Source organism: Metopolophium dirhodum, chromosome 2, assembly GCF_019925205.1.
Source record: "Metopolophium dirhodum isolate CAU chromosome 2, ASM1992520v1, whole genome shotgun sequence".
Classification (NCBI taxonomy): Eukaryota; Metazoa; Arthropoda; class Insecta; order Hemiptera; family Aphididae; genus Metopolophium; species Metopolophium dirhodum.
The window spans coordinates 18,911,722-18,939,081 of NC_083561.1; the positions used below are offsets into that span (position 1 = coordinate 18,911,722).

The 27,360-nt window shown below is 29.6% G+C and overlaps 1 protein-coding gene across 2 annotated transcripts; it reads left to right on the plus strand.

Moving 5' to 3' along the window:
* Positions 1–5,445: 5,445 nt before the first annotated feature.
* LOC132939023 (ATP-binding cassette subfamily G member 4) lies at positions 5,446–26,032 on the plus strand. Of its 2 annotated transcripts, XM_061006021.1 has the most exons (14): positions 5,446–5,746; positions 17,076–17,206; positions 22,246–22,363; positions 22,886–23,075; positions 23,204–23,349; positions 23,428–23,666; positions 23,734–23,880; positions 23,975–24,076; positions 24,164–24,345; positions 24,441–24,609; positions 24,680–24,780; positions 24,914–25,069; positions 25,144–25,329; positions 25,390–26,032. In XM_061006021.1, exons 1-14 carry the CDS (start codon positions 5,718–5,720, stop codon positions 25,546–25,548), a joined length of 2,055 nt encoding a protein of 684 aa, XP_060862004.1. In that variant the 5' UTR covers positions 5,446–5,717; the 3' UTR covers positions 25,549–26,032. The 2 variants fall into 2 exon arrangements, with proteins under 2 accessions (XP_060862004.1, XP_060862003.1); XM_061006020.1 differs by lacking the exon at positions 5,446–5,746 and having other exon boundaries at positions 16,698–17,206.
* Positions 26,033–27,360: the final 1,328 nt, after the last annotated feature.

Genomic DNA, 27,360 nt, shown 5'->3' on the forward strand with positions numbered 1-27,360 from the left:
ACTATTTTTTCGACCATTTGAGTCTACGTAAGTAAAAAATGAATTATCATTACGTACCTATTGGGTAGTTGGCAACCTTTTTTTTTACACCGGAAAACTTATCTTTCTTTTCCACGGGCATTTCCTTGGTACAGTTAAGCTTCACTACCACATTTGTAGCATTGTTTTGAACAAGGTAGTAGGCCATAATCTTGCAGGTATTTAACAGTGGATTCTTCAGTTAAAAAAATTTTATAAAACTCTTTAACTAGCATTTTAATATTTTAATATTTTAATATATTGTTTCACCATAAACGACTTTAAACCAACTAACCTAGTAACCTGTATCATGACATGATAAAATATATATCGTTATGAAAAATTAAGATACAACATATAAATTGGTAGATAATAAATATAAATGATGAGGGATTCCCAGCTACAGGTAGGAAGAACACATAACATTGGTAGACCGCATACTATACTCATATATATAGTTGCGTAGTACACAAAACGGAGCCACGGAGGTAGACCGCATATTGGGAGATAGCCGAAAAACGATTCTGAGCGAAGACGGTCAGTCAGCCTATGATATATTGATATTCCTAAATCCTAAGTAGGTATATTTGATGATATTACTACGAAAAAAATAATTTATATATACCTATTTACGTAGAACCTTGTTTTAAATTTTCAATCCTTATCCATAAAAGTTGAACATTTTATACATTTTTAACTACAAAATAATTATTAAATTTTAAATTTGATAAATTTAGTGAAAATTCGAACTTTAAATACTTATAAAAAAAGAACTGTGCCTATCTAACTGCTATTGTAACAATATATCAGGAGCCTAGTATTAAATTTTCACGCATTTTTACTAAACAAATAAAATTTTATTGACAATTATAGAAAAAAAAAACTCAAAAATTGAAAACTGACAATGTCCGTAAACAGCTCAAAAAAAGTCTAAATATTTTCAAAATGTTATGGTGTATAGGAAATGGAAATATAAACATTCAGTGAAATTTTTATGTATCTACAGTAATTCGTTTTGGATTAAAACAAAAATATGAACTTCAAATGCTCATAAAAATTTAATTTGATTTGCTTGTAAACATTTTTTTTTTTGTTGATAAAGATAGACAACGTTATGAGGAATGTTGTATTACATTTTTTAATCTTAGATTTAAATAGAAAAAGTCTTATGAATATCTAACTCAAAATAATTTGCACATTTTCGTGAATTTTACGAATTTTGTCAATATTTGAACTTTAAATGCTTAAAAAAAAAATTGTGACTATGGATTTTTAATTTCTTCATCTGCCACTGAAACATGATACTAGGAGCCTTCTATTACATTTTCAAGCTCTTTTAAAGTTTTAACCAACAAATACAATTTTATTAATATTTATAGAAAAAAAAACTAAAAAAAATGGTAGCTGACATTGTCCGCAAACAGCTCAAAATATTTGGAAAATGTTATGGTGTATAGAAAATGCTATTATTTTTACTTTTGACCCCTTAAAATACCAACTAGATTCACTTTCCTATCAGAAAAGATACTGTTGAAGAATATCTAAGCATTTTTACTGTCCTAAAAGGTGATGACAGACACAAAAATAAAAAATAAAAAAAACACACATCATTGTAAAATCAATAAATACATTCATTGCTCCCCTCAGAATCTAAAACACGCAATGTGAAATACCTCATGCATTTAAACGGACCAATGTTGTCGTTTTTGAGCAAAGTTGGTATGGAAATTTGCACATAACTACCTGTTGAATAAAGAAATTACTATGTATAATGTATAAATAAATGTCTTGTATACACAAAACACTAATGCACTCTTTAAGCATTAAGCTATAAGTTTCGTTATAAATAATTTTAGGACTTACCTATTGCATGCTCAGTGCTCACCCAATTTGAATTCTAGTAATAAGGATTTATTAAAATTCTGGTTTTTGGAATTTCTAAGTATATTATAATATATATAGTCAAAGACTATATAGTTATCGATAAAACTATATTAGTATAAATAGTATAATATTACTACTATGTATTTTCAATAACGTATATTTTACGACGTTTAAAAACTGTATTGAGGCTATACATAAATATAGTTATTTTTTTAATGATAATGTATAAGTATAATTATGTCCATATAAGAAATAAAATAAAAATGTACACTAATTTTTTACAGAGTTATTATACTTTATATCCTACTAAGGACATAGGTGAGTGCCCTTTGACGCAGAGGGTGACCTGGTGCGTACCCAGGGGGCTAAGGGCTTTTGCCCTCCTTTCTTAACAATTTTTGTTATTTTAAAATTCATCATTATTATATCTAATATAGTAATATGAATTTGAAAAAAATGTTGTCCCCTATTTTAACGGATATCGGTACTCTTTAGGTAAACAACTAAAATAAAATCATACGCCGAACATATTATATCCATAGATAATAAATCGTTATTTACACATCTTGTTACTTGTCCTAAACTTCATCCGTACATGTGCCTATAGGACATAGGCTATACTGTGTACGGCGTATGCCTAATACGTCCATCGAGGAAGACGTGATCGAAGACAATATAATCGCTGTGACGCTGTGGTGTCTGATTTAATGAACAAATCGAAACGACCGTCCAAAGGGGAAGGCTCGGCCCTCGAGGACATCATATTATATTCATACGACATATAGTCATGGAATTAGGCCGATCGTTACGTCCTTCTCTTCTAATTCTCCTTTCCTTTTTCAGATGCTTCGATGCAGGCTGTAAGTACGGCGTGGACGATAACGATTCAGACACGACGTACACCAGAGTCTGGTGACCAGACTGTCAAACAGTAAATCTAAGCCTGGATTAAGGGTCGTAAATAGTTATAAGTTAATAGTTCAATAAAATGTATTTCAAATTAAGCAGCCAGTATAGGTATGAATGCATTTCATTGCAATTTAAGAATTATATGTACTTAGGTATTATTGTATTAAATATTAATAGGTACCTACTACCTATTATAGATAATGTACGAATAATTGACAAAATTATGAATATTGAAGAATTAAGCCTTGTGTGGATTTTTTATGGGGGGAGATGATATTGTGTATTGAATATTTTAGTAGCTTCTTAATTTGATAAGCCGGGGCGGGCCTCCCTTCGAATCACTTCTGCATTAACTACTGTTATATCTATACCACGGTTATATTATAACCGTGATCTATACATATGATATCTATCTTGTGGTTATAACAAATTAAAATCAAAATCAACTCTGCGGTGCAGATATTTTAACAATCATTAATTCGTGAAAGTTATTTTGGTTTTAATTGTAGATTTGTAGATACCTATGTATACATAATATTGCAATACCTACCTAATACAGATTTTAAATGATATAATTATTGCCTAACTAGACAATAATGTCATTATAATTTGATACAGTAAGTGATTCTGTTTTAGTATTTCTTTCTACAATAACTGTACGTCTGTACCCGGCAAAACGATTTTATAATCATATTTTCGTATTAGCTTTCTAAAATCATAGAATACACTTATAGGTATACACATGATTATGTATTCATAAATACAGGGTGGTTCACCAAGCATTCACCACTCAACATTTTCAAAAAAAATATAATTAAATATAAACTGAAAATATATACCTATTACCTAATATTTTCATTTGTGTGTATTGTGTATTGAGTATTGACGTATGTCGTATTGTATAATATATTAATATGCCTAATATATTATGTTTGTATTTAACACAACTTTAGAGTTAATATATTGTTTTTTATTATCTTATATCGTGCAGGTAATCAAATCAAGGTATCTAGAAGGTAATTAAGTTTTATTGTAAGGAGGGATAACAATGATATTAAAATATCTGGAATGAAAGACCCAGAGGCAAAAATCCAGATAGTAAATGTCACTTCATGTGATACCTACTATTACTATATTATATGGACATATGGTATACAATATTATGCAAAGGTACTTAAAGTTTAGGCACTTATGCCAACTACCTAAAAAAAACACGCTATAATGCAATGCCGTATACACGTATACGGTATACCTAAAGAAATCGTTTTTTTTTTTTTTATCTACCATCGTCCATCAATAATCACATGCACGAACTGAATAGTAAGTTGATATTACAAGTTTTCTATTAAATTCAAAAATTCAAAAAAGGGTTCTGCAGTGAAACTTACTGGCTACTATAACTAGTATACAAACTATTTGGGTAATTGGAAGAAATCCTTAAGATAAGGACTGCGCCAGCCATTTACCTACACGCTTGTGAGGTTCCTGTCCTATACAACTCCTATGGCTCAGTGGCGTATACGCAGCGGAGAAGGGGCTATCGGGCTGAAGACTCTAACCCCCTCTCCACCATTCCCCGTATTACTATTTTATTTACAAAAATATTTATCAAGTTTAAACTGTTTAGTCAATTAGTATCTAAACAAGGACGTAAATAGTAAATTCATATACATTTTAAAAGATAAGCTAAGCCTACGTAAATAAAAAATGGGACAGCGATGGGAACCACTCTGCAGTCTACTGTACCTTAGTACCTACAACGGGTGTCGAGTGGGTCACTGTAATGGATGCGTTAAATTTGAATTCAATGATATCTAATATACTATATACATCATTGTAAACGAAAAACGAGTCCGAGTGAAGTCGTGAAGACGGTGTGTCAGCATAGGATATTTTATTTTATCTTATAGATAATATTGCTTTTATTAACATAGGTTAGAGGTATAGTATAATAGAGGTTTGGTTGATTTCATTTTAAATTCTATTTTTATAAAACCATCAGTGATTATTTGGTAAAATTTTGAATCAGGCACTTATATGAGGGACCTTTTACCTATTCATTTTCATGCCCCCCACAGTTGAAAAATCCTGCGTATCTATGCCCCGCAGCTCTATATATTATCAATATATGCAATACGGATGTCACTATCGTGCGAAGGCTGTTGTATATAGTGTTGACGATTACAATTTACGAACATTGCTCTTATATAACGTAGGCAGTAGGCACCAGTGTATATTATTGTACATTCGACTTCAGCTGCTTACGATGCTTACGTAACCACCGCGGTATCGTCGCGTGCGTTCAAAAAATTACTCAGAGCTACATTTGTAATGGTTGACTAGCGGAAAGCGGTACCGTTCAACCGTAGCCGCACTAGCCCGCAGAGGACGTACCTACCACAGAATATAACAATGTACCTACCTACATATTCGGGATCGTCAGGTATTTTACCCAAGTGGACAAGTGGTTACGTATAGGTACTTTCGGCGGTATCCGCGGTAACGATTCACCGACTGTTGGCACCAAAGCGGGGGGGGGGGGGTCGCGACACGTGTGGTGCGCTGAGTGCTGACCCGGAAAAACAGCAGCGACGCCGCCGCCGCCATTCACCAATCGCGACTAGCCCGCCGTGGAGCAACGTCCGTTGATAACGATAACCCGTTCGCCCGAGTGCCCCGAACGGCGAACAGTCAACACTCGTCACTCGTTCGTCATGGGAGTGTTTTGTGGTGTGCGCTGTTAACATCCGTCGTCTGTGATTATACCGTCTTCTTGTGAACACGTCCATAGCAGACGCTCGACGTCCGACCGACCGCGATATTCTGGGCCAGTGCTACAGCGCTAGAGTGTCGCCCGGTCGATATTGTCACGTCGATAATACGGGTTTTGTCCACGTCGTCAAAATATGAATTCCTTCGTGTTGAACAACAACAAGTGAGTTTCGTTTGCGTTGCATAGGGTCTATAATATGATATAACATTATGCTGTGATGACTATGATCAATCACCTATTAATCATAATAATATTATTATGGTGTGGTAACCGTGGAACCGGTTGGTCTGTGACCGGAGACATAATATTCGGTTTGGGCCCAAATTCTCGGGTCATCCCCGGGTAGCAGATGGTCGGGTATTTACACTATTATGTTGTCTACGGTCAGAGCACACCGATCGTCAATTAGAGTGCAACTGCTACCGGGCAATGCACCGTACACGACGATGACATCTTGCTGCTCGTAACGCTTTAAATTATAGGCACCCAATTGGGGAAGGCAGAGGCATTTGCCCTCTGACTTTTTAAAATTGGATATTTTATTGTCTGAAATAGTTATGGACACTGTGAGTTCATTAGTGTAGTAACTAAACATTGATGATTTTGAGCTTATCAAGTTTTCAATATCATTATATTTATACCTACTATATTATATTTTATTATATAGTTTTAACGCATTCAATTTTTCCAGTACGACATAATATACACTAGTGCCTTGTAAATAATGCTATTTTTACTATAAGAAAACACGTGCAACTCAAAATCGTCAATTTTTGAGCTGCTACACTAATGTACCTACTCACAGTGCAAATTATTAGGTAGATTTAAATATATTAGGTTTAAATATTGAAGCTTAATCTTTTTTTTTAAGTGTCTGCTGGAATCTGTAGGTATGTATTGTATACCATATGGTACACCTTTTTACGGGTTTTTCAATGCATGTAATCAAGATAATTAATATACCTATTACTTGTGACAGTGTGGTCAGTTTTAACACACTGTAATCGATATATATTGATAAAATTTGTTAATTACACTTTTGCACAGTGTGGACTTACCACTACACGCGTAACTATATTTTATGTACACATAATACAAGGCATAATATCGTACAATGTAGGTACCTACCTTGCATTATATCACATTAATTTCCCTTATTGGCTCCAATAATTATTATATTTTTCTTTATGATTTGGAGTAGCTAGTTGGTAAGTATCTGCATACAGATAAGTTAATAGATGTTCGACGTGTAGTTAAGAAACATGCTAGGTATGTTTTTTATTTCAGAATAGGTTATTTATATATTATTTATTTATTTATATAGGTATACATTATGGGCGTGACCAAATTTAAATACACATTAATACAATTAAAAACATGATATAATACTAAAAATAGTTATTAATAATTATTATTAATCTAACAAAGATTGAAAAGATGAGTCTTCATTTGCTAGTCGTATGCACGCCTATTGAGTGGAGAATTAAGCACATCATATTTGTGGTGCAGAAGGAAATGGCAATATTATGCCTAAAATATTTAGGCATCTTTATATATTAAATATATTTAATATTTAAACTGTGTTTATCTTATAGGTATGTTAGTACTTAAACTTTTATTTGGTAAAAAATAACCTTTAGGGATTAACCATACTTGTAAATATATTATTTATAAGAAAGGTTAATCGAATATATATCAAGAAATTAAGGCAGGTACTTAATTTTATAGGCATTATAATTTATATACTGTCAAACTATTTTGAGTGGGATTTCTGTACCTAGATCTGACTTCTGTCTTATTATAAGCGTCTATACATTTAGAGTTAAAGAAATATGTTGATATCTATTTAATTATTCTTTAAAATGTTTATCAATGGTGCATATCTAGTTATAGTGTTCGATTCATTCATATTTTTTAGCATATGAAGACATTTTAGAATGACTAAGTATTGAATTCCTTGTTCCTTAAATGATTTCCATATTGTACAGTAATTTGTTGTTAATGTAGTTATTTTATTTAAGAAAATTACAGGGAAAATTATGTTGTTTATAATTAATAGTTAAACCTACACTCGAACCTACAGTAAGAGGATGTCATATTTGCATTTGTTAACTCTGTCTTACTAACACTGAGTAACACACAACATATTTCAAAGCAAGTTGTAAGCATTCTAAAATTTACAAAACTATTCTTGTATAAAAAGTAAAGTAAAATGGATTCTTATCAATGTTAAATTTGCTATTTTATGAGTTAGTAAGATGAAGACAACACATTTGGGTCTGATGTGCTCTAAAATATTTACCTAAGTTATATTAATTGGTTGTTGGAACTTATTCATTGCCTATTTATGTTAATAGCAGGTACCTAATGTATTTTTTGTGTTATTATTATATTAATAAAAATTGAACAAAAAGTTTATAAACATTTTTTTACTTCAAAGTTACTTAAGAGTTAACAGATAGAAAACAATGTTTATCTTATGTATTGAGCAGAGTGAGCTTCCTGGAAGTGATCCAATACAGTTTCCGTCCTTTAAAATATTTGCCTCAATCAACTTTCTATTTATATGGTATCTACAATTAAAAAATAATTACCATGCTTTAAATCTTAAACTACCTACCTATATTGTTTTTAGTTGGGTTGTAACTGGATTTTATTTTTATTAAAAATTATATTTGGAATTAAGTATTAATTTTGTTCAGTGTATGTTTTAAATTTTGTTATTTATATTAACTTTTTTCCCTATACTCTACCAATAAAGTCTGCTCTCACCTATGATTTTCAGTCTGATGTACTGTTATAACGCAATATGTACATAGAGTTAGTCTGTTGAGAATCTTATAAATTAAACCTTCAGTTCACTTTCACTTTTCCTCAAACTAGCAACTGCTGAAACAGTAAAACCTGTTTTTTTTGTTCTCTGAATCTATGTTGCTAGATATAAGTGTTAGAGAAATTTATTTAAAAAAACATTACTTATTTAACTTACTATTAAACACATCCTAACTATTATACAATAAACAAAAATTTTAGAAAATGTTTGTACAAAATTAATTTAATTTTAATTACACAAAACACCAAAATTCTAAGATTTAAGAACATTTTTAATGTTTTTTTAATAAATCGGAACTTGGAATATCTGTTTTACTGTTTGTTGTACTATTCATAGGTATTATATATTTTTTTATCAATACATTGATCTTAAGAAGACATTAGATATGTATTCAATGTTTATACAAATCATATGATTAGGTCAAGGTAGTTAGAAGTTACTTTCTCTCTAGAAGAAGAATTGTGTAATTATTTGAAAAGAGAATTCGTTGATGCAACTATACACTTAAACTCACTATGCATGAAAGTTAACTATATGATTATTAATCTTATAATTTCATAGAAACGATGCTAGTGAAATTTTTACTATGTAACTCTTGTGGTTCCAATGTTTGCATAAAATATGAATGGACTAAGTATTCAATTTTTGTTTTGGTTCCTTATATTTGGGTTATTGATTTTATCGCTTAGGTATGTCTATTGTCTGTATATTATTATAATTCTACTGATTTTTAATATTTTTTACAATAATGAAAGACATTTTTGTTAGCTTTTTGCAATGTTGCCAGTTTTTAAAAGTATTATAATCATTTTTTGGTAGATTTGATGATAACGGCACCTACATAATAATATTATAAGTACTACCTACTTATATCTTATTTTTATTGTCTTAAAAAACAGTTCAAGGTTTGAAACAGATAATAGGACATGTTGATTAATAATTGTATTCCTCCATTCATGGAAATAATTTATTTTTTTGTAAATTATAATATGCAGTATAGGCATACTGGTTAAAAAAAATACTTCTACATTGAAGTTTAAATTTAAACATTTAAGTAAGTATTTCAATTGTCATATTACTGTCATAATTAATTGTTTTTATACAATTATTGTGACTGTTATTTCAAAAAAAAATATACCATGTGTGATGTGTCATAATATACTTATATACCTAAGGTAGGCACAATAATATATTGTACAATCAGCGTACAGAATACATAACTTATAGGGATACAACAAATAGAAGTCTTCTTCAATCATACAGATGTTTTGTACATTTTAAAACAAATTATGAAAAACATCATGATGAGAAATAACTTTGATCATAACTTTGTGACACACATATTGGCAAAAAGAGTGGGAGTTTTCCGATCATTTTCTAAGATAATATAATATTATTATAGGTACCTACATATTAAAATTTGCCAAAAAACGAGGAAGTCTTCTTATGCACAAGTCGAGACTAGTGACAACATTTTATAACATTTGAAACATTTTCAAAAAGTTGAAAATTATGAAAATTTTATAAATTTTTATATTAAATATAATATAGGAAATCCAAAATACTAATAAATTTATCTCGGTAATAAATTTGCATTTTAATCTGCTTTGAAATTTTACTTCAGTTTTAATTATGAGTTTATAATATAAATGTTTTCTTACATATTTTATTGATTTTTCTTTTTTGATATTTATTGTTTGAGTTATTTCCATAATTTAATACAAACTGTTTTTTTATGAGTAGTTATTAGTTATTACAGATTAAATGTTACCTGGTTTTGACACAAGACCACAAGTCAGAACTATTTATAATTGATAAATATGTTTAATTTAACATGTAGATTGTAGATAGGTACATACCCCCTAGTATATATTTTAATTTTATTTAATATTCACAGTCGATAATTCCTAACTAAATAATTAACATTTAACTAACATACCAATCGTACAACCTAAAAAAATACATCTACGTTAGACTGAATACAATTTAATTTATTGTGATATTTATTTTGTCATAATTAAAATAATAATAAATTATTGTGTTCAAAAATAGGTAATAAAATTGTAATAGGTATTTATACTGTAAAACGCTTCAATAAGCCGTATTCCTGGAATTACGAAACAATGTTTTTATGCCATATTTTGTCTACTAGTGCGCCCTCTTAATGGAGGTCGGTATTAGTTATTACTTATTACTATGTCGAGCTTTTGCTGTAATAATCATTGAAAATTATCAAATTATTAAAAGCCTTGGTATTATAATATTATTCTCATAACTTTAAAAGTAACAATAAATCTTCTGAATTATCATGATACTCGGTTTAAATGTCATATGTAGCGATTTATCCTATATTTTTATTAGGTTGTTAATAATTATTTTTATCTTCACTCTAACCCTTTTGCATAGACGAAAATAGAGGGGAGGCTTTATTGGTAAGTCTCCTTAAACATTTCAATAGCCCCCAAACATTTCAAATTTGTTTTTAAGTTTATTCATATTTATTACGGCTTCAGCCCCCCTCCCCCAAATCTCAAACGCTTTTTGCTCCTTTGCCCTTTTGTAACAATTAAGTGTACAACACTGATTTTATTTTTACGTTTTTAAAGGACGATGTAGGTATATCTGAAAATATCAGAAGATGATTAATTTATTATAATTTATAACCTATACATATAAATATAGTCTATAGCAGGAGTCCCCAACCTTTTCCGACAAGTAAACCACATGAAAAATGTTAAGTACCTATATGGTTGATCTACCATTTTTTGTTTAGGTACACTATTTATATTATTATATGCAGCATAATAATATTCTCCTTTCATTATTTCTTCATCGGAAAATGTGTGTTTTTCTTCGCCAATAAATACTTTACTTTGTATATAAAGCTTAAAAATGTGTTTAAATGGTACGATTACGTATGCGACCAAAAGATAGTTTAATTAATTTTTAATAAGATCGACTGTTTGGTGATTACTGATCTATTGGTACACTATAAAAGTATAAAACATACATAGCTACGATACAATATCAATATATAATGTACTTATTGGTATTTAAGTTATATTTATATTATCTTTAAATTTTCTTTTGCGTGCTAATTTTGAAACCACTGTAACTAATTGATTAAATAACATTACGCATTACATTACATTACCTAGTTTTTAGAAGCTATTATATAACAAAACCTATTTTATACACGTTCTTATATTTCATTATTATTTATAACATAATTTAATATTTATGTTTATCCTCGTGTTTATCTATTAATTATTTTAAAGTATTAGGTATACTTTGTAAATATGTTGGCGTTCATAAAGATCATGCTATACAAACAAATTAAATATTCTATAAAGACAATTGTTGAGTTAAAATAAAATAGTTATGCGTACTACTATTTTTCGATATTTCTTCATTTAAAATACTTAAATACCATACTTATCTAATAAATTATTTTTTTTATATTCTTACAACCTATACATCGCTATTGCTTTGCTTCTTTGGGTCTGTCGTTAACACGCAATACATTATTGTAAGTGCAATACTAAAATTGATTTTATAGTATTAAAATAGTTATACTTATTTTAATAGAAAGTTATTATATAATGAGGTTCTTGGTAATACATGATTTTCTCAATAAGATCGAAATGTTTGGAAAAACAGTATCAAACATGAAAGCATACATTATTAAGTAGATAGCAATGGGTTTTTTTACATTTTTAATGTAAATCCAATATCTTAGTTAATGTCAAAATTTTTATGATTTTACTAAAATCAGGAGTTACATTTTCCTACATTGTGGGTTAATTTGATTTAATTTTAGATTCGTTAAATCACACTATTATTTATGTTTGATTCACTTATATATTGGCACTTTAAATCAATTTAGAATGTTATATTAACAGACAATGCATTTAAAATTTGAGAATAAAAATAATAGAATTATAACTAATAGAAAGTCGGTGTCAGCATCGTTATAATGTTGATGGGTGACGGAGAATGTCTTTTTGTGAGATGTGTATGTTGAGTAATGAGTAATGACACAACGTTATGAAATTTAATGTATATAATACTAATAGATATGTAGTACCTAGTACTTTTGTTTGTGTTTACACCATTAATAATATAAATTATATTATTAAAACAATAGTTATTAAAAAAAAACAGAACCTATTAAAAACGTCACGGTTACGTAACACAACATAAGTATCACGCGTGTATTTTGTTTTGCATTATACGTTTTTTTAAGGCATTAACGTTGTATATCCATATTTCAATTATTTATATAATTGTACATGTACGCTGTACCTCCTACGTATCTTACATCAGCGATTCTCAACCCGGGGGTCATGTGTAGACATACAGTACCTACATTACTTTATAATATATTATATAAATATGCATACAATATTATACGTACTATATCGCGTTTAATGAATCCGATATTTTAAATACATCATAAATCATGTTGGAAAAATCATAATAATTGCTATAAATAATGGGTGATTATTTTATCATATTCAACTTATATCTATATCATTGCGTAAAAAATAGTTCAATAACATAAAATGATTAAGAGATGTGTAGTTTTTAATAATAAATTGCATATTTTGTTACATATTATACTTTATTTGATTTAAATGATGCTCCGTTATACAAAGTGTATTAAATATTTTAATTTTCACATATTAATAAGCTTGATGATCATGAATATTATACATATATATATATATACATATCTATATATATAGTATATACATTTCAAACCAATTATTGTATATTGGTGTAATACATTTGCCTGCGAAATTTGTTTAAGCAACATGTTATTAACTATTATAATTTATATAAATTTGTTTCATCAATCGACACAATAATGCTTATAAGTTATAACTGTTCTAAGCATACTGAAATCCCTAGGTGATTATCAAAGGCTGTAACATAACAGTCGTTATTACAAAATAAACATGTATGAGTGTGATGATAATTATTACAATAAATATCTATACATGTAACGCACAATTTACGGAGTGTATGGCATTATTATTTAATAGTACGGCCTATAATACTAATCGGATGTTAGAATTGTACGAAATATATATATAGATGCGTGGTAGTGTGATATTGCGTATGTACATCTACTCTTAGTAATATTAATTTCGCCATGTATTCCTAGATGTCTGTAATAATTATTATGATGATTTATGAAAATGATTTATGAGTATACTTAATAAATTACAAAATACTTATATATTATAATTCGTGAAAATAAGAACAAAATATATTATTCTTAGTATTCATACACGGGTCATATAATTTAATATGACGTATGCGGATTTGATGATAATGAAATACTTTATACCTATTTCAAACACTACAAAATGTTTACTATAAATTTGAGTGAATGTATTTGTTATTAAATCGATTTTAGATATTAAGCAAGTCTTTTGGTTGTGAAAGGTTAACTGAAATATAAAAAAAATATACATAAGTAACTATATTTTCAGTAAGTTATTTATTAAACGTATTTCTATATCACGTTTAAAAACACTGCCATAAAATGTTATGTATTATACCTCTAGGTTCAAAATTATACATTGATGCCTGTGGATGTCCTCGTCCTCTCTTAGTTTTGAATGAAAAGTGTTCAAACAAATACCATTTTAACATTCTGTGTTTTATTGTGACAAACTTGTAATAATGGCGTATATAGAAATTATTTTCACTATGGGCCAATTTCATTTATTAAGGGACCTAGGGGTTATAATTATGACATATACATAATATAAATTTGGTATATTGCATGCTTTTATAATTGAACCTGTAATAATTTCACTATGGGTATCGTCCCCCCTCCCTGTATGTCTTTATAATCTTGGTAGGTTGGTAAATTTGAATTCTATACTGCAGTCTATAATTTTCATTTAATGTTATTGTTTTTATATATTGTGCATTATGTGTCGAGTGTAATGTATAATACTTTTAAATTATTCCATATAATTTAATAAGTATTTAACGTTAATCAAAAAGTAAAAGATAAATATATTATTATATTCGGTTTATTAAATTAATAGCGTTTACTATCACAGTATCACACATTCCATATTATTGTGACCTACGATGAGATAAAAAAAAAACTCATTAATTATTCCTTTCAACATAGTTATTAAAATATGTTTGAATCGTAGGTATAGAAACACATCATACATGCAAAAAATCTATCGTAAGGTCTATATTATACACAATTATGTATGCCTATGTACGAATTATACACACACAAATATACGAAACAAAATATGATAAAATCGGTGGCAGTGAGTATTTAATTGTTTTTAAAGTAATGCAAACATTTATTACCATCTAAAACTCCAGTTTGTACCTGTTATAATATTATATTCTAAATTATAATGGCTTATAATATTTTAATAAACCAGTCTTATATTATTATTATCTTATACAGTTATACCTACTCTTTGTTTGTTAGATCACATGTCAACAATAGTAAGTAATATTGTTTTTAGCTTGTGAAATTGGCATACTGATTACCTATATGCGAATAAATATACAAATTCATCTATATAAGCTATGTACGTATTCATATACATATACATAATATACGAATACTGAATAGGTGGTTCTACAATAAATCTAGTCTTTGAAATAGGAAATTTAAGTCATTTTGACCCATCAACCACATAGACGTATATTAATACGATTGACCGACTAATAATCATTTTCAAATTTTAAATAAATTGGTAAAACAATTTTAAAGTTGTTCAAGCCATAGTAGATTTTGTTTATTTTTTTACCACAAAATAAAATGACCAAAACACATAAAAATACAACTTTTAATACAATATGAAAATTACCTCAGAAGCTCAGCCTTCCGCCCCATTTCAATATATATATATATATATAAATATTATATTATAATACGAAATACGTCGAAAATAATCGAAATACGAGTATTTAGTGATGATGGCAACTTGCCAGAAAGTATAAATATTTGGCTATACCTACATATTAATAAGAATTTGTTCTCATTTTATTTGGTATCACATAATCACATTGTCTGTATACTTCAAAAGTTATGTTATACATACGCGAAAATACGTATGAAAAATACTTTTATTAGAATAAATTGAATACAAATTAGGAACAATAGTAAATCTAATGTTGTTTTCGTATTCAATTGTTGAACATTCATTATGTGAATGTTTGTGTTGGATATATTTAAGTTAAGTTATTCTTATTAAATAAATTAGCAGCCAATTAATATAATACAGACTTTATATACTAAATACTTATGAAATATTTATCAGTCAGTTGTAAAATCACTTTATTTAAGGTACTTATAAGTTATATTGTATTTACTTTTAGACTCGACTTTAGTGACTCCATGGTTTATGTTTAAATGTTATATAATCTATCCGGATTATTTGTCTGTTTATTTTAAGTATAATATTAGTACCTACACCAAAAAAAAATTAATAATAATATCCTATTGGAACATGAAATAAGTAGGTATAGAAATAAAATAAAACACGTCGATGCCACAGGTTGATGAACACGGCTAATGATTGCATTATAAAATATTGATGACACAATAATATGTTATAATATTATGTAGTAAAATAAATTATTTTAAAGCAATCGGATAGACCATAAAAATTATAAAATAAAAGTCCTGTATCGATTTAAAATAGCAGACAGCAGTTTCACTGCAGGGGTGTGCCTACCATTTTGACAGTATTTCGACTTTATGTGTGGGGGTACCTGCCTGCGCGTAATGTTGTTATAAATACAAAATTATTGATTTGCAATAAACTTCACGTAGTGCTTAAAAACGAATTAAAAACTTATTATAGTATCGTGCTCATTTTATTGATACTATAATACTGTAGTCTGTATAAAGTTGTATACATCAAAAAGAATAACGCAGAAAAATTACCCTCCGTGACGTTTAAATTCACGACGGACAGACCAACTGCACACGGTCATACTGCAATACGTCATAACAATTATTATTACACACACACGATAATATTATTTTGATTTTACTATTTTGCCGGGCTATCGGAAATAGGTAGTGTGCGTATACAAGCTCGTAATTTTACCGCGTACATAAACATAGAGTCGTCACCAGAAGTGGGGAACGACGGCGGCGTCTTTCAAGGCAAACAAAGGTTATTTCCTAGTCCCTACTATTAAAACATTCAGTCGCCAACTGTTATTATATACGTTATATATTATTATATATACACGCGAGCGCCGCGCTACTACAGCGCGCAGGCAAATAAGTAGTCAAGTCCAACATTAGTAATATTATGCAGCTAGTAGTGGTTGCGATGAACTGCAGGCAAACGGTCCTCGTACGTTCCCGATCGAATTATGCGTGATATTTAAAATAGGTTTTTTTATTCTTTTCGAATTCAATCCGTACGGAAACCGGACGCTGATATCCGTACGACTATTATTTATATATTATATAAATATATAAACGTACTATCAAACACTGCGCGCAAAAGTTTTCATTCTGTTGCCGCTGCAGCGATAATTATTCATCATGACCATAATCGATGAATCCATCGTCGTTCCCATGAACGAGCTGTCCAACGTTAAACAAGACGGCCGTTTAATTATCGATCCCGTGTCTGTTGACAGGAAATCCGGCGCGGTCAAAGTGACGATCACGCCATGCCAGCCCAAGACCCTGAGTCACCTGCCCAAGAGGCCGCCTGTGGACATTGCCTTCTCCGACCTCATGTACACCGTGACCGAAGGCACCAAAAACAGTGAGTGTATATTTAAACATTATATTTTCATACATTTTATATTCTACGCAGATATATATATATATATTGGAATTATATGTTGCAAATTTTAAAAACATGTATGTATATTGTATACCGTAAAATTGACTAGTCGAGTAGACGGATAATAATTATGTTACCTAGTTATATTATTGCGTATTATTGTATTTGTGTCGACGAGGCCATTGCAGACGATATTATCATGTTCGATACTTAACCATTTGGGCCGTTCTACCACCGATTTCGTCGGTATAATTTAGGTATACGGTTTGTTTACATATCAACTAATATGAATAGATGGGATTTAGAAGTTGATGGGTATGTTTGTACGCGTCCTTTCAGAAATTTTGTCAATTTTTGGTTTTTATGAACACGTTTATTATTTACATATAATTACAACTCATTACCCTTATGCCCTCCTCACTCATTCCTCGCTACTTTATAAAACGTATTATCCTGATTATACGGTTCATATAATAATGAAAGGCGGTGGAAATTTGGTAATAAGGTTAATTTGGCCAATTTAACTGGTATAATAATTTGATAATGACGGTGCGAATACATAATATGTATAAATATTTAACGTAAGTAGGTATAACAGATCTGTGGTGGATATAAGGTCACACCGGGAATCTAAAACATGATATTTATGACACAACGTAAAATTAATTTATTGAACGTCCGAAGTCCATCTTGATCACGCGTATTATTATGTCGGACACATATTATATTATTACAGTAGGTAAATTATTACTGTTGCGAAGGCCGACGAATCAGCGTTTTCTTATTGTTTTCTTATTAGGTAGTTGTTATTGTTTTTGAGCCCAAGTCCGTTATAATATTAGTTATATACTTATATGTATAGGTAATAAACGGTTGGAAATAATATCTCGCCTATAATACCAGTGGCGTATATTATGCTGGGTCTATTTCTTTTGTAATTATTTTTCCCCTGCTGGTTTTAAAATTTTAAAAATAATAGTACATTAGCTATAGTGTACCCTAGGCCACGTATGCTGCAGCAAGATATTTTCATTATAATTTATAATAAATTATTAACAAATTCTCAGCGACGATTAATAAGCGGGAAAGGCCAGAAGGTCGAGTATTCCCCCTACCTGCAATCATAGCCCATAGGTATAGTCCGTGAAAATCATTGGATCTCCTTAACAGTGTTTTACAAACTGTGCATTGTACAACGAAACTTAAATAAAAACATTGGGCATTTAATTGCTTCCATTAATCTGAAGATAGGTATCAAAAAGCTACGATATCAGTATTATACTTAGGTACCTAACCTTACCTAACCTTTATTTTATTTATGGTTATATGCGTGGTGTTCTTCGTTACTATGCAAATTCGATACATGTTAGTTTCTTTACGTATAGAATTAAATTATGAAATGAGGTTATATTACCTATACATGACATTAAAACTCGAAGGTTACATATTTTAATTTGTATAATGTATTAAATCAAAGTATTAGTAATTCAAATTCTTCCATTTATAAAACAAATTGTCAACAAGATATTTTCAGAAGCAGGAACAGTAACAATTTTGCTACCACCAAATTTAAATTAACATTGCGTTTCACTATCCCATTATCAATTAATATTGAATATATAGTAACCACAAAAATCTGTTTATGATGGAGAAATTTACGAATTTATAATAATTCCTGGATACATTTTATAGTGAAGAGGCAATGTTTCCGTAATTATCAATCCCCTGCAAACAAAACTACATTATCATAATTTGTTTGAAAACAATTAGGTACCATCTATAGGGAGGTAGGTATATATAATAATACAAATATAATTGCTTTTTTTAAATCTTATATTTAATGGATACATAGTTTAAATATGAATTTAATAACATATATATATATATATATTATATACTATTAACTTAAACCTACCTACAATTTACTCACCTATAATATAACCGTTATATCATTCACCCGAATGTTGTAGAAGAAAATTGCTTCAAATGTGGATTTAAAAATATTTATATTATATATTCGATTAGTTAATATAATTAAGAAGTACCTAATATTCATTATTTTAATTTCAAATTTAATATCCGCCTTAAACGAAAAAAGATGAATGTTCAGTTATAACTAAATAGGCAATATCACAACTTTGAACTTTTTAATTATATCTTATTCAGGCGATGCCCATCTTTATTGATCCATAATACGTGATTTCACGTGGTGAATTTTAATCAATAGTGATATTCAGCAAATAAGTATATTATGCAACAAATTAATAATAATAATAAAATGTATTTATTAAAAATATTGGAATTTAACCCATTAGATATTGAACTGTTGATATACCTGCATTATGTACATACTTATTTCTATTGTTTATTAGGTAATTAATTATTATGATTTTTTCCCGTCTGCCAGCATTATCTATTCCATTTAGGAATTGTCTTATCATTTAATTTCGTTATAGTTAGACTTTTATTTTAGTTTTTTATTTAAGTCTATATACATAATGTATAGTATGTTATATACTTCAATACTTCTCATTCCTCGCAATTATCTATAACCACCGGATGTGTCTCGATCACTATTTATCCATGACCAAAACTCGTTTGTGTATTTCAATAACAAATACATGACTCTCACTTATTAGTTATTATGTTCTAAAGGCAATTTCCTCATTGTGCTGTCTCTAAAAATAAAACATTGAATCGTTGTAATTATTGTATGAATAATATTAAATTCGATGATATTTATTATTATAGAAGTGCTAAAAAAGTGTTACGTAAACCAAAATTCTTGGGAGTGCTGTACACTAGTCTGTACATAATTTTTAGAAGCTTTGTATTTATTGGTTATTACTTAGAATTTATTTTTATTTTTGAACACTTTCAAGTTAACCACCATAATATTTTATAAAGCACCTACATAGGTTGTAAATTTGAATTTAAGATTTAAGTTTGTATTTGAAACAGCTGCTTTTACTTGATAGTTTTTAGCAACCTTGAGAAAAACAAAAATAAACTGCAAAGAAACCATGAACTCTGAAAAATATTTTGATCATTTATGGGCAAACGGCTGGGATCCGTTTTGAATAGGTATTGTTTTTTGTATGCGGTGATAATAATTTTTGTTACATACCACTGATCATTTGAAAGTCTATGAAATTAGCGGTGTTTTTGTATGGTATTTATTCAACGCCCAAGTTGTAGTAATTTAAAACTATATTTATTTTATTTTTTTTACTTGTGACTTTTAAAAAACGAAATTGGCATTGTTTTTACAGTACATTAAAATAACGAGGATTATCAAGTATTACATTACATGTGTGTGGAGAATTCTAAGCGAAATTTTAATGACTAGTAATGTGTACATTATAACCATTGACTTAAACGTATACCATTAGTTTTTTACTAAACGAAGGAATCTTTGTCAGGCTTTAAATGCAAGGTCACGATTTGTGTAGTGTCCTCGAGCAGACCGGTTGTTCGCAATCGTATAATATCATAGCATAAAACTTTTCAGACATAAGGAGAACCCCTAATCATATTGTCTCTCGATTCGTATTGCATGCTATGGAAAGCCTGTATATTTCATATTGTTATTGTAATTTAATATTATTTATTTATTACATATATTTGGGTACTTCTGGAATCTCCAATCAGAAAACATGCCATGTGATGATTTAACTTTATAACATTATTATTACTTTATTTCTACAAGTAGTTGTGCACAAATCATATACATTATTTTTGAAGGTCCTACGTAGCGGATGAAATACGTTCATGATGATATTAAATTCAAATTATTTTATGCATTTCTACTAGCGAATACCTTCTATAAATATTATATAACCTCTTTTAGAATAATTATAAGCTGTTTACAACGTTATCCGATTTCAAATCATGATGTCAGTTACAATTATCATCAATATTTTTTTGTAACCTATATCATTCAAGAGAATGTATACAATTTTTTGAACTTGAGTCTTATGTTAAAAAATTGTATCGACTTGTGTGTTTATTTTTACTACTGTTCTCTCTGTAGGTAACTTCTTATATAATATAGATTTTAAATTTTAGCTCATTATATGTTGCCTTTAACCGCTGTTTAATAAAATGTGTTTCATAATATCATATTTGTATGCATAACTCACAATATTGATGTTAAAATATATATATAAATAGATAAGTATCTATAAACAATTGCGGAAATTATGAAAAAATTGTCATGGTTGATGACCTTACTTAGACGTAGGTAGTTGGTAAATTTTTTTTTTTGACATTTTTACATTACATAATATACATAATTAAACACTTACCTAGGTATTCGATTTTGTTGATTTCGATTAAAATAACGCATACACTTTTGCGTATGACTTATTGGATCATTTTGAGTTTCCCGACGTGCTAGTCTTGTTCAAAATACTGTGACAATATTGCGAAAAAAAAAATATTTATAATTACTAAGTCGGTTGTTTCTGTAATACAACTGCAATATGTGTTGAGGCCGTCGACGATATGGAGAAGATCGAGGATCAGCTGCATCACAGTGAAAACATTTCATAAGGAATAATCTTTAAAACGCAATAGTTTTCCGAATTATATTTTTTTAACGGATTTTATAAAGAAATTGTTTATTAAGAGGAGATTGTCTTTTTCATCGACTAATGCCCGTATGCATGGTCTATTTATGTTTCACATATCGACATTAGATCCAAAATGTTGAATTTTTATGTGTATCTATAGGTATATATATAGAAAATGAATTAAACGAATTCACTTTTTAGTGTGACGTTTTTAACGGTTTCTGATGTATATCTTGATTATGTATAGAGGTACACACAAATTCAATATTTTTGCTTTTAGTCGCTTTAGGAAAAAAAAAAAAATGTTTCAGATAATGGCTGGGTGTTTTTATATTTTTAATTTTTCTATATGACATTTTGATTGCTGAGATGCTGCCGTTCACCTTAAACTGAAATATTTTGTTTATTTAGTGTTTATAATTCATAATAATTTCTTTCTTTCAGCTTCCAAAAATATTTTAAAATCCGTAAGCGGCCGTTTGAGATCAGGCGAGTTGACTGCCATCATGGGGCCATCCGGTGCCGGGAAATCCACACTGCTGAATATTCTCACCGGATACAAGTAAAAACACTTTATTTAATGTTACTATTATAATCAATCATGATTAGGTCGTTGTCTCGTATTATTTATATTGCTTTGAATTTTACTATCGGAGAAGTAGCAGAAGATTAGAAAATCCTTTTATAGTGTTTGAAATATGATTTTTTTCACCCAATGTTAAATGCTTTTGTTTGCAATATAGAAACTGATTATAATTATTTAGGCCATATCAGCTGGACAAGGTTATACGCGTGTCTGTATGGTATGTTCACAGTGTTATAAAGTTCACTATGATAGTTAAATGTATTGGTTATTGTTACATATTCCTTTGTTGTTGATTCATATTTTATCACACGAGATATACATTTATTTTCCGTACTATGGCATTTGTTGGTTCTGTTCAATTTTGACCCATACACCCATTTATCACTGTATGTAGGTAATACAAAACATGCGCAATACAATTTTTTTGTAATCATAAATAATATATATTAAATAATAATTATATATGTGTTATACCGTATGTTCTGCTTTACCTTTCAGATGTTCCGGAGTTAAAGGTTCCATCACGATTAACGGGCACGAAAGAAATTTGAGTCAATTCAGAAAACTATCATGTTATATTATGCAGGACAATCAGCTCCATGCCAATTTATCTGTAGAAGAAGCTATGCAAGTGGCTACTTCGCTAAAGTTAGGGTCAGACATATCGAAGGACAGCAAATATCAAGTGGTTAGTCGCAGTACACGTACTGTTTAATGTTTATTTTTCAATTATTGCCGTCCCCTACAACCAACAAAGACAAATATGAGCTCGGAAACAAATATCGCAATTTTTCGTTAATCTAACTTTGTTTTCAGATTCAAGAAATATTAGAAACATTAGGTTTACAGGAACACCGAAGGACAATGACAAGCAATTTGTCAGGTGGACAAAAAAAACGTTTGTCCATTGCTCTTGAACTTGTGAACAATCCTCCCATTATGTTTTTCGACGAGCCAACTAGGTTAGACACATTACCAGCATCACGACAAACGTCCGAACACATACAAATATTAATACATGTTAATTTATACAATTTTAGTGGCTTAGACAGTAGTTCTTGTTTCCAATGTATTTCCCTGCTGAAATCGCTGAGTCGTGGCGGCCGTACAATCATCTGTACGATTCATCAACCCAGTGCTCGGCTGTTCGAGATGTTTGACCATCTGTACACCCTTGCCGAAGGACAGTGTGTCTACCAAGGATCCACGAAACAACTCGTCCCTTTCCTCGGCACCCTCGGACTCGAATGTCCCAGTTATCATAATCCCGCGTCTTACCGTAAGTCAAACTTTGTAGGTACTCGAATAAATAAACTCGACGTGTGCTAATCGAATTCCTTGTGCAGTTATCGAGGTGTCATGCGGCGAGTATGGAGACAATGTACGTAAATTGGTGACGGCCATTAACAATGGAAAATATGATATTCAAGTTGGTAAACCATTCCCGCAACCAGAAAATTTGAATAATGTCAACCAGAAGGAAATAATGAAAAGTAAATATTTCTATACACACTGATCATCAATTAGACTAACCAACATTTTTTAAAAATTAAATTTTTAAATTTTTATTCTTTTTTTTGGTTTCAGGTAGCAACTTGTCTTCTAACTTTATTGAAATAGATAAATTATCAAAATCTGTGGATTCTGATAGTTTATTGCAGTATTCAGGGAATCAATTTTCTAAACCTGGTAAGTGCTCATTAAATGTCGTATAAATTCTTCATGAACTAGATTACATCATATTAATATGTACATTAACTTTTCGTTACATTGTAGATGACGCTATTAATACTGAATTGAGTTCGATTAAAACTGGAAATCTAAATAATGCAGATGAAGCAACTGATACCTTATTAAAGAACGGTTTACCAAGTAGTCAACAGCGATATGCTACATCTGAGTTTGCTCAATTTTGGATTGTTCTCAGGCGGACATTACTGTTTAGCAGAAGAGATTGGGTACGGGCTTAAAAAATTAGCCAAATAAATAAATACAAATGTTTATAATTGGATTAAAAATACTATACTATAACAACTGGTTAATCTTATTTCAGACTCTTATGTACTTACGTTTGTTTGCACACATTTTGGTCGGGTTTTTAATTGGTTCATTGTATTATGATATTGGTAATGATGGCGCCAAAGTACTTAGTAATCTTGGATTTCTATTTTTCAACATGTTGTTCCTTATGTACACATCAATGACAATTACCATTTTATCATGTAAGTTCAGCAATTAATTGTTTAATAAGAAAATCACATATTAATCAAGATATATAATCCATTTTTATAGTCCCTCTAGAGTTGCCCGTTTTGATCAAAGAAAATTTTAATAGATGGTATTCTCTTAGATCATATTATTTGGCAATTACATTATCAGATATTCCGTTCCAGGTAATTGTTTTTATATAAGTATAATAAATCAAATAATCAATATTCGATAAATTTTAAAATTTGCCATAGTAATAAGAATTATTATTAAATATTTTGCCATATTAAATTATTCTCATTTTTGTTTTCTGTTTAGGCAATATTTTGTGTCATGTATGTGGGTATTGTGTATTACATGACTTCACAACCACTTGAAATGTTCAGATTTGGTATGTTCTTATCAGCCTGTCTTCTCATATCATTTGTTGCTCAAAGTGTTGGACTCGTAGTTGGAGCTGCGATGAATGTACAAGTAAGTAAACTAAAGTTGATAGTATTAAATAATAATTACATTACAATTATTCTAAAATCGCTATTTTTTTTTAGAATGGAGTGTTCTTAGCACCAGTCATGTCTGTACCTTTCTTGCTGTTCTCTGGTTTCTTTGTGAGCTTTGATGCTATACCTATTTATTTGAGATGGATCACATACTTAAGTTATATCCGTTATGGTTTTGAAGGTACAGCATTGGCTACTTATGGTTACAATCGAACAATCCTCCAATGTCACCAGGTATATAAGCAATATTTTATGTGATGTCATAAACATGGTTTAACATGGTTTAAATTTTAGATTTATTGCCACTTCAAAAAACCGAGTACCACACTAAGGGAATTAGATATGACAGATGCAAGCTTTTCTTTGGATATTGTCGCCTTGATTATAATATTCTTTGTGCTACGTATATCTGCATTCATATTTCTCCGATGGAAGCTCAAGTCTTCACGTTAATTTATGTAAATTATTTAAAAGCTCTTCTATTATGATCAACTATACGCTAATAGTTAATTAAGATATAAAATTTATCTGTGAATGTATATATAGTATATATACAAATCTATTATTATATTTTCTATATTATTATTGCTCGGTTATGGTTTATACAGATTTTATAATAATTAAATGTAATTTTGTGATATAAACATTTTTAAGCAATATATGTATTTTGAAGAAAAAAAAAACTACAAGGCATTTGTTTTAATAGATTTAACATATCGTTTTGTTAAGTAACTGTGGTTAATAGTTTTCATTTGTTTATTTATTTTTTTATTTTTTTTTATGTGTGTTTAATCTTTAGAACTGCGACCAAATTTTATCAGATTAATTAATAACTTATTATTATTGTTTGTATTTCTTTTTTATATATGTATACATACATTATACATAATGTTAAATCAATTGTATTATGAAATATACTTTGATCTGATTCCTTTTATTTTCTTTGAGTACTTCATATATTTGATAATTATTGAATAATATAAAAATTAAATAGTTTTGGATACACAATTAAAATATAAAATTGTAGTTACAAAACTGATCCCCCTCCCCAAAGTCAGTCAATCCCCCCCTCCTTTTTTAGGTTTTTAGGATTGAAGCCCCACCCCCGCACACATTGATGTTACATTATGTTAACCCCCCCTGAAATTTCAATGGATTTCTGCCTATGCACCTACCTATACAAATTTCTAATTTTATAAAATGTTCACGGGCCGGTTGGAATATTTCCGCTGGCTGGAGAAATGCCTAGGTTGGGTACGCCTGCTGTAGAGGTACAATCAGTGAATTTTTCGGTGAGACGGCTTATATATCAACCCTCCCCATTTCATAGCAAAAATTAGACTTTACAATAAATGGAATTTAATAGAAAGCACGGCAGCACGTGTAAACAAATTTAAACGAACCAACACAACTACACAATCGACGATTCGAACAAGACTGAAGAGGATCTCAAAAAGATCTGAAAGGTATGTCAGCGCACTATTTGTTTTCTCTCTCTGACTCATGCCCAACATAGACAAAACGCATTTACACAGAATCATTTTTTCTATGTTTTTAAGTAATCTTAGAGTAAAATCACGTCATTGATGAAATGACATATCGATTTGTCTAAATATTGTCTCAAAACAATTTAAACATAATTTAAATGTTCAATATTTTTTTGTTTATTTTGAAAGTCAAATAACAATAAAATATAAAATCGATATGTCCTTCCCTCAAAAATATTATTCCCTATCTTTTTTGTAATGGGTGATTTTACTCTAAGATTACATAAAAACATAGAGAAAATGATTCTGCGTTAATGCGTTTTGTCTATGTTGCGTGTATGCTAAAGAGAGAAAACAAATAGTGCGCTTACATCCTCTGAAGTCTGAAATAGTGAAATATATTATATTAATATTAATAATATTACAACAATACAACAATAAAACGGTTTAATTAGGGCTGTCCTGGCTGTAACAATAACAATAACAATTACCAGTATACCGCATTTATTTTAAGTAAACTTAGATGAAAATCGAGCCTCACGATGATCACTGCGCATGCGCAATTCAACTTATTTAACAGTCGTCCGTGCTTACACGTCTAGTACAAACTCAGAGGCGACGTTAGACAGTGCTTATCTGACGTCATCGGAACAATGTCGCCGGCTGAAATACTAGCGTTTGTTTACGTAATACAGTAATACCTCTCTATAAGTTAACAGAATCGCTTCACGTTTGGGACCAACACATTTTTCAGTTATAAAGAGTTTTTCGTTATGGG